The sequence below is a fragment of the Solanum verrucosum genome, unplaced genomic scaffold (genome assembly GCF_900185275.1).
Source record: "Solanum verrucosum unplaced genomic scaffold, falcon-dt-bn FXZP01000238.1, whole genome shotgun sequence".
Lineage (NCBI taxonomy): Eukaryota > Viridiplantae > Streptophyta > Magnoliopsida > Solanales > Solanaceae > Solanum > Solanum verrucosum.
This window is the reverse complement of record NW_026020630.1, coordinates 2,614,176-2,628,912: the sequence shown is the minus strand read 5'-3', so window position 1 is coordinate 2,628,912 and position 14,737 is coordinate 2,614,176. Positions and strand designations below refer to the sequence as shown.

The 14,737-nt window shown below is 35.5% G+C and overlaps 2 protein-coding genes and 1 pseudogene across 2 annotated transcripts; all 3 read right to left on the bottom strand.

Annotated features, from left to right (window-relative positions):
* Positions 1-221: 221 nt before the first annotated feature.
* Positions 222-3,405, bottom strand: LOC125811637 (putative late blight resistance protein homolog R1A-3). Its single transcript, XM_049491161.1, has 2 exons — positions 700-3,405; positions 222-284 (listed from the first exon to the last, which is right to left on the bottom strand). Exons 1-2 carry the CDS (start codon positions 3,395-3,397, stop codon positions 244-246), a joined length of 2,739 nt encoding a protein of 912 aa, XP_049347118.1. The 5' UTR covers positions 3,398-3,405; the 3' UTR covers positions 222-243.
* Positions 3,406-5,240: 1,835 nt separating this feature from the next.
* On the bottom strand, positions 5,241-8,212 carry LOC125811893 (putative late blight resistance protein homolog R1A-10; annotated as a pseudogene).
* A 1,998-nt stretch (positions 8,213-10,210) lies between these two features.
* On the bottom strand, positions 10,211-13,570 carry LOC125811544 (protein BUNDLE SHEATH DEFECTIVE 2, chloroplastic). The gene is made up of 5 exons (XM_049491049.1): positions 13,408-13,570; positions 12,393-12,493; positions 11,314-11,377; positions 10,566-10,662; positions 10,211-10,452 (listed from the first exon to the last, which is right to left on the bottom strand). Exons 1-5 carry the CDS (start codon positions 13,463-13,465, stop codon positions 10,374-10,376), a joined length of 399 nt encoding a protein of 132 aa, XP_049347006.1. The 5' UTR covers positions 13,466-13,570; the 3' UTR covers positions 10,211-10,373.
* Between the last annotated feature and the right edge of the window lie 1,167 nt (positions 13,571-14,737).

The window sequence follows — 14,737 nt, the reverse complement described above, 5'->3', positions numbered from 1 at the left end:
TAACAAAAAATGTAGAGTAAGAAAAACAAATTGAAATGGTGATCAGCTTGTGATGTTCAGATCAGCTTGTGTATATCTCGACTACTTCTCCTCGATCTCATATCTCACTGATAATGCCTTAGCAACAGTTAATGTTGGTCTGCAATTGCCCCAATGTTCATTCAGATAAACTCCAATTATGGAATAAGATAAGCAAATGATCAACAAATCAAAAGTCTGAAAGTCTTCAATCCTTAGCTAACATCAGTCTGAATCAGAATCACTTCCACTTAGTTCACATTCAGCTGTAGCAAAAAGAACATAAATGGTCAACTATACATTTGATATACACAAAGTTGAATCGATTTTGGTTCGTGTTTAGTATAGACGGAAGGGTCATAAACACACCTTAAATATTTGGTTTTTCGAATTTCATATCTGAACTATTCAGGTGTGTGAGTTTCCTATCTAAACTATCAGTTGTTCCCGTTTCCTACCTGAATGATGGGGATGTTTCATATAGGAAAAGAGAACAACGGATAGTTAAGGTGTGTGTTTTGATAAATAGTTGGTGATAGTTCAGGTAGGAAACTCACATATCTGATAGTTCATATATGAAACTCGAAAAATGGGGATACTTTAGGTGCATTTTTGACCATCAACTCTTTAATATATAACTTCAAAATTGTTTTAAGTTTCGAAGGAAATTATTGTACTAACCTGGATCGTTGTAAGAACGAACGTCCACAGCTTTGCTTCCTAGGGATTCTTGCTCTTCTTGAATAAGCACAGTAGAAGCCAAGAGTTTTGCAGTACAGTTCTGTAACTCGATTAGTTGTAGCGAGTAAATATCAGCAAACTCAATAGGGATCTCCTCCAAATGAAAGCAATGCCTGATCACTAGATGCTCAAGAGCAGGGAAATGATCATTTGTGGCTTTCCAACATTTCAGATTTGTACCTTCAATTAGCAAAAACTTCAACTGTGGAAATCTTCCTTCAATTGGACGCCATTCTAGGCCATGACAAGCATTTGGTTTCAGCTTCAACACCTCAAGGTTAGGCCATTGCCCTATGATGTTCAACTCCTCCCATGATAGACAAGTTCCGACCAGTTTTAACTTCTTCAACTTTATTGGAAAATGTAAAACAGGCGATTTATGGAATCTTGAACTCCCGTGACTTACCTGATAACGATCAACTTTAACACTCAATGTTTCTAGCTGATGCAGATCAACAAGATGACGGAGGTCCATATCTTCTTCGTGCACTCCATAGTCATACACGTACCCCCGAATACATAATTTCTTAATGTTTTGAAATCTTGAAAGGATCTTCTTAGTGCAACAATAAGGAATCAAGCCCGAAACAGACTGTATGTTTGGCCAAAACAAGTTCGTCTCTCCATCAATGGATGAACTTGGAGGATCTGGCAAATAAAAGTTCCTGAGTTTCAGGTGCCTTAATTGTGTTGTTTCCCAAATTAGTTCCGGGAACTTAATAAATGAGATAACTGGCCCTCGAACGATGAATGTTTGTAGATTCAGTAATCTGCAAAGTCCTCCAGGTATGCCAAAAGAATTACGAGTCGAAAAGGATAGGTACCTCAACAAAAAGAGAGTAAGTATCTGCAGGGGAAAGCTTGAGAAGTACATTGAACTCAAGTCCAAGACTCTGATTAAATTCAAATGACCAAGCTTTAAATTGGAATTGTTACTGAAAGAAGGTGCAGCAAACAGGAAAATTGATCGAATTCTTCTCAAGGGACTCTTATCATCATCGGTAGGCGTCCTAATCAACCAGCAAAGTTTATGTGTAAGGGACCTAAACCAATGCTCATCCTGAAACTCAACATCAGTTTGTTGACTTTTCTGTATGCTAATCCATTGACATCCCACACGAGGAACGGATTCTGTTTTATCATTTCTGATAAACAAAAAGTTTTGGCTTTGTGCTTCTCTCAAGCATAACTCATGGACCAGATCATGAATCCTACATGTCTTTATTTTTCTTCCATCTGCACTTCTTTTGCTAACTAAAACTAGACATCTATCCACGAGATCCTGCAAACGGTTTTTAGCCTCTTCTTCCAAGTCACCCTCCAGCTTCAAGAATCCCTCAGCAATCCATAATCTCACCAATCTCTTCACTGAAATTTCACTGTCTTCTGGAAATATTCCAAAATACAGAAGGCATGCTTTTAAGTCATTAGGCAAGTAGTTGTAACTCAATCCGAGCACATGTAGACATTGTTCATCAGGATCTTTCGTTACAAACGACTTAATATTCTCAGCAACATTCTCCCATTCTTCTTTTGTTCTCTTTGATTTGGAGAGAAGACCAGCAACCACGACAATCGTTAGTGGTAACCCTTGACATTTGCTTGCAATTTTCTCACCTATGGTCTGTAGTTCAGGCGGGAAGCTTTCATTTACAAACGCCTTGCTCTTAAAAAGGTTCCAACTCTCATCTGAATTCATGAGATTCATCTTTAAAAGAAGATTACTTGATCTAGCATAAATAGCTACCTCAGTATGACGGGTAGTCAACAATATTCGACTTCCATTATTATCAATTGGAAAACATTGTTTTGTGTCATCCCATGCTTTATTGCTCCATATGTCATCTATGACAATAAGATACCTCCTACATTTCAATTTTTTCTGTAGTAGGTCTGCTAGCTCATCCTCATCTCTGCTGTAGACTTTGTCATCGATATTGATTATCGACTGAAGAAGACTTAGCAGGATTTCTTTCACATTGTATTCTTTAGATATAGTAGCCCAAGCACGAACATCAAAACGAGACTTAATCGAAGGATGGTTGAAGACTTGTTTTGCTAAAGTTGTCTTACCAATGCCACCCATCCCAACAATTGGGATGACTTTTAGTTCATCTTTAGAGACTCGTCTGAGTTCTTCAAGCATCCTTTTCTTTTCCTTGTCACGTCCCACCATATTGTTCGAAACTTCCAGATTAGGTAATTTTTCTGAGCTACTTGTATCTCGTAACAGGGACAACGTCGATGCTTGGCTACCTTTATGATGTTGAATCTTTTTCGACTCTTTTTGAACACGGTCAATGTCCTTTGCTACTCGTTGCAAGCTCTCACGAAGTTCCTCATGTGCTTTTCCTCTCTGCATTTCATCCTCTGCTATCATAGCTTCTCTTAGTCCATATTCAATTTTGTCTTCTGCGACATTTGCAAATCCCTTTATCCGCGCTTCCAGCTCTGTCATTGCCCTATAATCACTGATTTGTTTCTCAGAGTTCTTGAGAAATGCTTCTATAGAACTGACTTTTTTATGAAGCTCTATGATTTCTTCTCTGTGGTCAAAAGTAAGGGATAACATTGGTGAATCGGACGTCAACAGCAGTTCCATTGTTCTTATAAGGGATGCTATACTTGCATAGGCCATAGGACTTGAAAGCTGCAAGTTGTAGGACAGTAGTGTTACAATAACACGATTTGCGAAGTTGTGAAAAGAACAATAACAACAACAACAACAACATACACAGTGTAATCCTACAAAGTGGGGTTTGGGGAGAATAAAGTGTACGTAGATCCTCAAAAATTAGTGCCTCACCAAATATATTTCTGAAAGATCTGAGCAACATAGATTAGTAACAAAGTGGATTCGTATCACTACCTCGGAAGAAGATTATACATAGCTACAAAAATTCATTTTTATTTGGGAAAATGCATAAGTACCCCCCAACCTATGCCCGAAATTCCAGAGACACATCTAACCTTTACTAAGGTCCTATTACCCCCGAACTTATTTTATATGTAATATTCTACTCCTTTTTGGCCTATGTGGCACTATCTTGTGGGCCCAGCGCATGTTGACAATTTTTCCAAGGATAGTGCCACGTAGGCCAAAAAGGGGTAGAATATTATAGATAAAGTAAGTTCGGGGGGGGGGGGGTAATAGGACCTTAGTAAAGGTTAGGTGTGTCTCTGAGATTTCGGGCATAGGCTGGGGGTACTTATGCATTTTCCCTTTTTATTTTATTTTTCAAGTTCAATCAAAGAGCGGATCTAGAGCACAACCTACAGGTTCACGAAACTACGAAACTGAGACGTGTTTCAGAAGAAATCCTACTAAATATCTATAAATATTTAACTTCAAACGTTAAACTCGCCTCTAATTAACCTTTCAATAGCAGATTAACAATATTGATGAAATATTTTACCTATCAACCAACAACAACAACATATGCAGTGTAGTCCCACAGAGTGAAGTCTGAGGAGGGTAGAGTGTACGCAGACTTTACCTCTATTCCAGAAGTGAGGTAGAGAGGCTGTTTTCAATAGACCCACGGCTCAATGACAAAAAATTTACCTATCAACCAAGTTAATATATTAACTTAAGATTACATACAATGATAAACTTCAAATTCTGAATTTGCCTTAATCGAGAAAAGAGATTGGAGATATGGCATACCTGTAATGGCGAAAAGTTGAAATGTTGTCTGCAATCAAAATTACCAAGTAAGTTCTATATAAAGAGAAAAAAAAAGAGTTGACTTTATAGAGATGGGATAACAAGAGTTGACTTTATAGAGAGGTGATAACTCCAATAATTCCACCTAGGGAAGTGTGTTAATCAAGAAATTAGAAACCAAAAATAAAATATTACAAAATTTATATTAAGTTTTGACATAAACGTGTAACACACGTTCCCAAAAACTAATAGTATATGTAAAATTACTTGAAAATTTTCACTAAATGTTTGACAAATGAATACACATGTATTTAGTCCAAAATACATGGATCATTTAGCAAGAAGAAAATATATTTACGTACATGGTATTATTAAAACAACAACATAAAGCAGTATAGTCCCATATACTGGGGTCTGGGGAGGGTAGAGCGTACGCAGACTACCTCAAAGTTAGAGAGACTGTTTCCGATAAACCCTCGACTCAAGAAAAACAGTTCAGAAAGAGATGCCCTATTATTGAAAATTTAGAGAAATTACATCTCCTTGGAAGCCACAGAATAATGCTAAAACATAGTAATGTAATGGCAAATTTAAAGTTTAAACAGTATGAAAATGAAATCCTTCAACTTCAATCCTTCTTCTCTTGAAGTACTCCTTAGCTAATGCCAGTCTGACTCAAACGCCACTCCCGCACTTTAGCTGTAGGAAAGAAACACAAAAGGTCAGTAGTAGTTTTACACAAGTCACAACTCACAAGCATCCAAAGGCGGATTTCAGTTATGCTTTTGATCATTAGTCATATAGGAAAGAAGCATCAACGGTCAGTTATACGTTTATAAAGCCACAGACATCTTATATCAGCCACAGGAGGACAGGTGTGAGGTGGAATGGAATAAAATTCAGTAACCTTAAGAAATATGTACTTACATGAGATATGAACATCCACTGGATTGTTTCCGATGTCTTCTTGTTCTTGTTGAATTCGTGTGGCAGAATCCTCGAGATGGGGCTTACAGTCCTTTAACTCAATTAGTTTCAGTGAGCTGGTTTCTGCAAACTCAATTGGTATCTCTTCCAACTCAGTGCAATCTATAATCATGAGACGCTCGAGGACAGGAAAACTGTCATTTGTGATGTTCCAGTACTTGAGATGACTGTTTTTAAGAAGTAGAATCTTCAAGCGAGAAAATCCTCCTGAAATCGGATACCATTCTTCGCCTGCAGCATCAAATATCACCTTCAGCACCTCAAGGTTAGGCAATTCACCTACTATATTCAAGTCGTCCCACCTTAGACCAGTTCCGTACAGCTTCAACTTCTTGAGTGTTGCTGGAAAAGCTTTTGCACTTGGAATGGTCACGGGTACGGAATCCTCAAGATCAGCGTAAATAGTAACACTCAATGTTTCAAGATGTTGTAGATGGACAAGATTGTCGAAAAGTCTAGATTCTTGAAAACATTCATAGTCATTATTATCTCCTTGAACTTTTAACTTTCTAACATTCCAAATACCTGATATGACCTCTTTTGTGCAACAACCATGAGACAAGCCCAAAATAGTGTGCATATTTGGAAATCCCAAGTACCTCTGTCCATCAACGGATACAGTTGGAGGATTTGGCAAAAGAAATGAACTCAGTTCGAGGTGCCTTAATTGCATTAGTTCCCAAATTTCTTCTGGATAGATGCCAAAGTCACCTGGACTACCATCAACAATGAATGTTTGGAGATTCCATAACCTACAAATATCTGTTGGTATGTCAAAATCTCCTAACAATTCAAGGTACCTCAACCAAACAAGGCATAGTATCTGGGGAGGAAATCTTTCAAGTAGTACGAAACTCAAGTCCAAGATTCTGAGTAAACTGAAATGAAAAAGCTTTGATTTGAGACTAAAAGTTTCAGAATAACTGTTATAAAAGAAAATAGAACGAGTTCGTTTCAAGAGATTGTTATCAGCATCATCTGTCTTCCTCCTTATCAAATGATGATGTCCCGGTGTAAGAAGGGTCCTATAACGACCAAAGCCACGTTTACCTTCTTTAATCTGTCGCTTAAACGGCCCCATTATATGCTTAAACGGACGGAATTTGTTCTTAAACAGCATTTTATCATCTTCATCTTCAGCCTCTAAATCATCTTCATTGACATCCGAATCATCTTCTTCATCTTCGTCATCATCATCATCCAAATCATCATCGTCATCTTTGTCAACATAATCATATTTATCTTCATCCAAGTTATGATATTCATCCCAATTATCATCTTCATCCAAATTATAATCTCCATCATAATCAACATAGACAATGTCATTCATGACAAAAAGGTTTTGCCTTTGAGCTTCTCTCAAACATAGCTCATATATTAGATCATGAACCTTACAATATCTAACTCTTGTTTCATCCAAACTTTTTTCGCTGACAAGAACTAGACATCTATCAATAAGATCTTGCAAACACTTCTCAGCCACCCCTTCCAAGTCTTTTTCAAACTTTAGGAACCCCTCAGCAATCCACAATCTCACCAATCTCTTCACCGACACCTCACTGTCTTCCGGAAAAATTCCAAAATACAAAAGGCATGCTTTTAGGTCACTCGTCAAGTGGTTGTAACTCAAACCAAGCAAATGTAAACATTGTTCATCTGGATCATTTGTGACAAATGACTTGACATCTTTAGCAACACTTCCCCAAACTTCTATTGTCCTTTTAGATTTGGACAAAAGTCCAGCAACCACGACAATAGTTAGCGGTAACCCTTGACATTGGTCCACAATTTGCCTCCCAACAGTCTCCAACTCAGATGGTAATGCTTCATTTACAAATGCAGCACTTTTAAAAAGGTCCCAACTCTCAACTGGACCCATGAGACCAATCGGCAGAGAGATATTCTTTGTACCAGCAGAACAAGCTACCTCAGTGTTACGGGTAGTCAACAATATTCGACTCCCATTGTTTTCACTTGGAAAGCATAGTCTCAAGTCATCCCACGCTTTATCGCTCCACATGTCATCCAATACAATTAAGTATCTCCGACTCTTTAAACTTTTTGTAGCATGTCTGCTAGCTTTGACTCATCTTCTGTGTTAACCGTGTCATCCTTTTCTTTTGTAGAGTGCAAAAGGCTTACCAAGATATCTTTTACATTATGTTCTTGAGATATAGTCGCCCATGCACGAACATCAAAATGAGATCGAATGAATGCATCATTGAAAACTTCTTTTGCTAAAGTTGTTTTACCAATGCCTCCCATCCCAACAATCGGGATAACTTTGAGTTCACCAGAGAAACCTCTAGTTAGTTCTGTCATCATCTTTTCCCTTTCATCACGACGTCCCACCATATTGTTCTTACCATTCAGAATAACTTTTGCTGAACTTGAAGCTTGAACAAAATATTCCTCTGATGATTGCTTCGCTTTATATTGTGTAGACTCTTCCTGTACGCGATCAATCTCCTCTGCTACTTGTTTTAGACTATCACAAAGCCTCTCGCGTGCCTTCTTCTTCTGTATTTCATTCTTCGCCATTATGATATCTGTTAATCGCAGTTGAATTGTAATTTCAACACCATCTGCAGCTTCTTTTATTTGTGCTTCCAAATCTGTCATTTCCCTAGAAACATTGCTTTTCTCAAATTTCTTGAGAAATTCTTCCAGGGAACCAATTTTTTCGCGAATAGGGTGAAATTCTTCTCCGTGGTCACAAATTTGAGAACGCATTTGTGAATCGGATGTCAAGAGTAGTTGTAGTGTATTTAGAAGAGAAGCAACACTAGCATAAGCCATATCTGCTGTACTCCAATTATCACCTGTAAGCAAAGCAGAGAGATCAGGTAATTTTTCAGTCATTGCCATCTCAAATTCTCAATCACTTAGATCATGTGCATTGATGCAATAACCGCGGTGTTCCACGCCAGCTTGCATGCACTTTAGCTAATTCCAGAGAAAACATGTTACCTCTCACCAACAGGTACTAGGTTATTCTATCCACCAAGGTTTAGACAGATGAAAAGAAATCACGTAATTATTGTCCCCTAAGGAATTTGAACCGGATACCTCATGATTCTCCTCTCACTTCATTGACTACTAGGCCACACCCATAGCCGCAGGTACTAAAATCTAATCGTACAACAAATGAAATATGAGATATCGTGATAGATCTAGCATAAGTTTCGACAAATATTGAAGAAACGAACACAAACAAATATTGAACTACAACAAATAATTATGTTACATCCGAGCTAGCGTTCCACCTGATTCAAGAATTGAACTACAAATATTGACTTTGACGTATTAATTCACAAACTAAAAAAAAACAAATCTACAACAGCTATAGAGATCTTGATAAAACTCGTTCGATCTCCATGTTTATGGATTTTCCAAAATTAGAATCATACACGTCCAAGGAGCTAAAACTTATATTTGTACAAGGCTATGTTGCTCAGACTCTTCAAAAATATTGTCATGTGTGTGTCAGATCCTCCAAAAGCTATGCATTTTTGGAGGATCTGAGACGGATTCGACAACATTTACAAAGTTTTCGAGTAATAAAATGACAAGGATGCTAACTAACCTTCAAATGACAGATAAAGGAAAACAGGTCTAGTGCTGAAATGTAGCCAGCTACTGCAAAAGAGAAGCATGTACTGCTATAATACTTAGAGAAAAGAATACAACAAACAAAAAATATGAATAAATAATCAATTGTTATTCAACAAATGAAGATCAGTACATGCAGAAGTGCTCTCACATGGGTGTTAATATATTATAAGCCACTTAAATTAGCTGTTTTTGTGTTGGATTTAGGATTTTAAGTTCATGAATTTCTATAACAATAATGACAAGTTATTATACAATAATAACTGGATAAGTGGACTGGATTCTGAGCTAAAAATTGTTATACATTTGATGAATATAAATACATGGTCTAGACAAAGTTAATTGAATTTACATAGAATTATTTCCTGCTATCTGAAGAGACCATTTCACCAAATTATTATTATTTAAAGGAAAGAAGACTTGGCTTTAGAAAATTAGATTGATAACTTCAACCAAGGAAATATAATATTATGTCACATGGATGTTATATGTATTATTATTATATGGTGTCTGCAATCATGTTATCCAAGTAATTAAAGTTTATACAAATAAAAAAGAAAGAGTTGACTTCACAGAAAGAGTTGATTTTAGAAGGTTGGCCAAATAGGCTACGAGTAAGGTAAAATAATGCTTATGTTACTTTAAGTGTCGGGGAAGAGTGTTTATCTTTTTTCATTTGAGGGGTGTACGATATGTAAAAATATGACACTTGAGCTTAACTCCAAAAACTAACCGAGGCTTGGGAGTTGACATCCAACGGCGGTGGAGGTGTGGGGCTTTCATACAGGTGTCACTCTTAAAAAGTAACATTATAGCTGCATTTTTAAAAGTTAAAAGAGTGAATTTTTAAAATGTTTTCAGCCGCGTGTATAACCTACCTTCTTTAGACTCTACACGTGAAATTACATCGAGTATGTTATTGAAAAATTTGAATTTGATGTTGGGAGGATGTTTAAGCTCAAGGTAAAGAGTTTTCCTGCATTTACTCTCTCCCATGGCTGATTTGACATTTTTCTGTACAAATAGTCTTTCTATGTGCTTGTTCTCATAATGAAGCCCTTGTGCTTTTCTTGGCGTCATTGGCGACAATCTACTTAGAGCCGGATGTAGCATTGCTTCTATAGATTCAACTGAACTCAGTACGTTTTACACGAATCATGAATAAATATATGTAAAAAGAGAAGGTAAAGTTTTAACAAATATCAAATTATGAAATCATAATATCAAAAGTACAATGAGTTCAATACTGAATTTTAGAAACTGAACTCATCAAATTTAAATTCTGGATCTGCGTCTGAACCTGCCTCTACCTGCCTTCGAGTCTACCCGAGACCAGTGCATCTGAAGTCTACTCATCGAACGTACTCATAAATCCACCAAGAAATCCAGCTCCATTGCAGTCACCACACAATATATCTTTTTTACCTCTGCATTAAAAGAAGTGCAAACATGAAAACATGGCATTGCAGCATTTTTGTTAACTTACTTAGTAACTAAATACTAATATGAAACCAAAAAGCACAAGTGATAGTACAAGTACCTGCACAGCCAACATAGCCCACCGGCTTTAAACCGTCCGTTGAAATGATCGACGGAGTTAACCCCAATGCCTTTACATTGTGGGCACGCCACTGCACCTGAGAGCGACAGTGTATAAGAAAAGGAAAGTTCTGAACTAAATCCAAGTTGAAATTGGATTATTTAAGGTCTATGTAAGCAATATGTATGTATCTACTTCTGATGAATTGGAAATTCGATACTGTAATAAGTATGTAACACAATGAATAATCAGCAAGAGTGCAGCATTAGCAAAAGTCTTGGAACTAGATACTTTTCACTCAGACGCATCGTAATTCTCACATAACTTTGATGAATAATTTGAGATAAGTTCGTAAAAGAGGTTTCTCCGATCAAGCGGTCAACATCAAGAGTCAAATTACTACTTGATGCATATAATCATTTCAAGGAAAGAAATCCTAGCAAAAGGTAAAATAGACATTATGTTGATAAAACATATAGCAGTTCTCCGGAAAATGCCGCTTCCTTCATGAGAATTCATTGAACCTGATGCAACAGTTAGCATGTAAACTGAATTGAATATAATCTCCATTGCTACAATGCAATGAACATCCACTAAACAGAAAGACATAATTACAATATTAAGAAATACTTATTAGTCACTTGGAGTTCAAAATGTAGGAGTGTGTTTGTCGAGAGAAGTCCACTGAACCTTATCATTAATGATGAGTGAAAATTCAAAATCAACCAAATATGCATAAATCACTTACCATTTCCTTCACACTTTTGACAGACTATGCTCTTTACTTTTATTTCTTTATCACTGTCAGCGGCCTAGAAAAAAGAGTATAGTGTTAATCTATGGCAAAATACAGCCGAAAGAGAAGCAAATATGGTATATTTAGACCATAAAAGAGGTGAAAGGAAATTTCTGGAGCAAACTGAAGTTTCTATAGAACTCAAGTAAGCCCTTGTGATAACAGGTAGCATTAAGCTTAGAATTTCCATCTTTACGAACTTCTCAATTCATTTATAAGAAATGAGAAATGGCAAAGAGATCCTCGTTAGGATTGGAATTATGCTGCTTGATCCCGTTTCACATAAAGTAGAGTGATGAATTTAATATGATGCAGATGCTACCACATATTCTCATTCAAAGAGTTTTACATAATTGGTTATTTACTATTGTGTGATTGTTTCTCTTCTAAGTTCCAAATCTTCACTCTTCATCTTCATCTGTATACTGTTTAATTTACTGTAATCATTCAGCTGAAATTTGTTGTACTGATTGTAGTAAGTTTTACATCAGACCTTAAAAATTTAGTCACAGTTCTAGGTATGCGTTGGACAAGCATACCATAGGGACACATTTTCACAATGTATCTACTTCTTCAATTAATTATAACGAACATGCAGCTCTTCACAAGAATACTTGTAACTATGCTCAATTGATGGTACCCCTCGTTTTCCATCTTTTTGGTGCTGCTACCCCTCGTTGTAACTATGCTCATATATGCAGCACTACCCTAGAAAAATGCCTAGAAAATATCCCAACTGTACCTAACTAAGTGTCATATAACCTCCACGCTTGAGTTATATGTCTAAAGGCATACTGGTTCTACAATTACCATCACTGTCTAGGCGTAAGGGTGGATTCATGATTTAAATTTCATCGGTGCAACATTTAAGTTCTTACTACTGACAATAACAGTTTCGAAATTATGAGTTCAAAATTTAATATTTTAAAATTTTAGTGATTTTTCATGCTCCATGTCTAGCCATTGCTTATGATTGAACACATTTCATTGTAACTTTGCACTAATATCTATCCATGGAAGTCCAAAATTACCTTCACTTCTACGACTCTTAAGTTACTCTTGGAGTTGAAGGTAACATCTTTGATCAATTGAATCTTTCTTCCAGCGCATTTCCCATTTCCATTAATTAAACCTGACAAGAATATAAAATCACAACTACATAAAGAATCGACAATAAAACATAGCTACCACTAAGTAAAAAGACATAAAAAGTACAAGAATAAATAGAAACAGGATCATACCTGGTTTATTGACAAGTTAAAGGAAGTTAAAGGGATGAAACAGAGAATTTGCAATTAAGACAGTAAATTTAGTTGTTTCTGAAAAAGTTCTCCAAATAAAAAAATTGAATCTTTTTTTTGGGATTAACAACATTGAACCCCGACTAAATCCGGATTCAAGCCTAGAAGTCTCACATTGGGGAATTTAATATTCTCTACCAAACATGACTTCATATCCAACCTCGAACCCAGGAGTACTTACCACACCACGACAACTTGATAAAAAAATTGGATTTTTGAAACAAAACACAATTTACACAGAGTTACAGAACCACAAACAAAAAAAGAAACAAGAAACCATAAAAAGGGTTAGCACCAAGCATTTCACAAAAAACATAAACACTCAGTTAGCAAAAACTCATAAAACCAAGAAGTACATGAACAAAGAGAAATTGAACTAATTGTTTCTGAAAAGGTTCTCAAATTAAAAGAAAGATTCAATTTTTTGTGGTTCCCCCCTTAGTGTCTGATATTCGCATTGAAGCCAACTACTGGATTCATGCCAAGAAGTCCCAAATTGGGAAATAAACCCGAGACATCTGTTTAAGTATGAATTACCACTCTTGTTGGTAAAAAAAATTGAAACTTTAAAACCAAACACATTATATTCTACACACAATTGCAGACTCAAAAACAAAATTGAACCAAGAAACCATAAAAAAGGCCTAAACATCAAGTAATTGACAAAAAACAGAAACACCCCTAAAGCAAAAAGGCATAAAAACAGCTACAAGAACAAAAAGAAATTGAGTATACATATATGTACCTGGTTTACTGAAAGAGTTCAATGATGCTAAAGGGGTGAAACACACAGAATTTGCCATTAAGACAGTTGAATTTCACTTCTTTTTTTATATTTAATCAGAGAATTTGCTAAAATTGTGTTGGTTTAAATAAAACATGTAACCTCAGGTTACTAGATAAGGCTCGTTCTTTTTTTTGGTCTCACTCTCTTTCCTTGTTCTAAATATCTAGAAGGAAATGACTGATATAACCTTTATCCTACCAAGGAAAGAAGTAGTTGCATAAAATATCTAACTCCATCGTTCATTTTAGTTATCGTGCTTACTGCTTATTGAAAATAGTTGATCCAAAATATTTCATATACAATATGTACCTGACTAATCGTTCTTTGCTAAAAATAAATGGTCTGATCTAGCTCAGTACCTTCTTTATATTTTGCTCTTGATAATAATTATTCTTTAAAAAACATTTATCGATTAGCATATAGACTTAAAGTAAAGAACTCATACAAAAAACCTTTTTTTTTTTTTGTTTTCCATCCGGTGTCCGAAGCCATATTGGAGCTTCGACTAAATTCGAATCGCGCTCTGCAGGGCCCATTCGGAGGTGGCGCTCCCAACAAGATTTTCTCCATACCCAGGGCTCGAACTCGAGACCTCTGGTTAAGGGTGAAACACTCCCACCAGTGCACACCACAACCCATGTTGGTAAAAAAACTTAATATTATGGTTGCTTAGATTAAGTATTTTCTTATTTATTGAAGAGAAATTAAAATAAGTATATTTATTAAAAAGAGATTAACATTTTAAATGTTTAAAGATAATAATATAAAGACGTGATAGTTAAAATACATAATTTCTTAAAACGAGTGTAAATAAAAAATGTGACAAGTAAAATGGTTCAAAGGAAATAATTGTCATTAGAAGATTAAGATATATTAATTACTCCTTCCGTTCTCAAATTATTTATAGTAATTTTTGAAAACAATTATTGCAAATTATTTTTCTTTTTAAAAACTCAATATCAAATTAATTATCCTTTTTTCAATTTACCTTGATAATAATTATTTTATCTTAAAGACAGTAAGATAGTCAAAATCTTTCTCAATAAGAATAATATTTATAAAAAAAAGGAATGTGTAAAATAAACTATAAATAATTTAAGATGAAAAGAGATGATGAGTATTTATTTTCACCATGACTCTTATATCTAAAGACATAACTAAGGCTAAGATAGTCAAAACTCTTCTTAATTAATGTTTTCAAAAAGCATGTAAAAGAAAAATATGATAAATAATTCGAATATTTATTTTCGCCTTTATCTTGATTTAATATTTATAAAGAGAAATTAAA

Bases quoted from the DNA above. Each gene is read 5' to 3' on its own strand.
- LOC125811544 (XM_049491049.1), bottom strand. From the start codon at position 13,465: ATGGCAAATTCTGTGTGTTTCACCCCTTTAGCATCATTGAACTCTTTC. The intron at 12,494-13,407 runs GTACATATATGT...TATTCTTGTCAG, and splicing joins GAACTCTTTCAGTAAACCAG to GTTTAATTAATGGAAATGGG. The intron at 10,663-11,313 runs GTAAGTGATTTA...TGTCGCTCTCAG, and splicing joins TCAAAAGTGTGAAGGAAATG to GTGCAGTGGCGTGCCCACAA.
- LOC125811637 (XM_049491161.1), bottom strand. From the start codon at position 3,397: ATGGCCTATGCAAGTATAGCATCCCTTATAAGAACAATGGAACTGCTG. The intron at 285-699 runs GTTAGTACAATA...TTTTTGCTACAG, and splicing joins TCGTTCTTACAACGATCCAG to CTGAATGTGAACTAAGTGGA.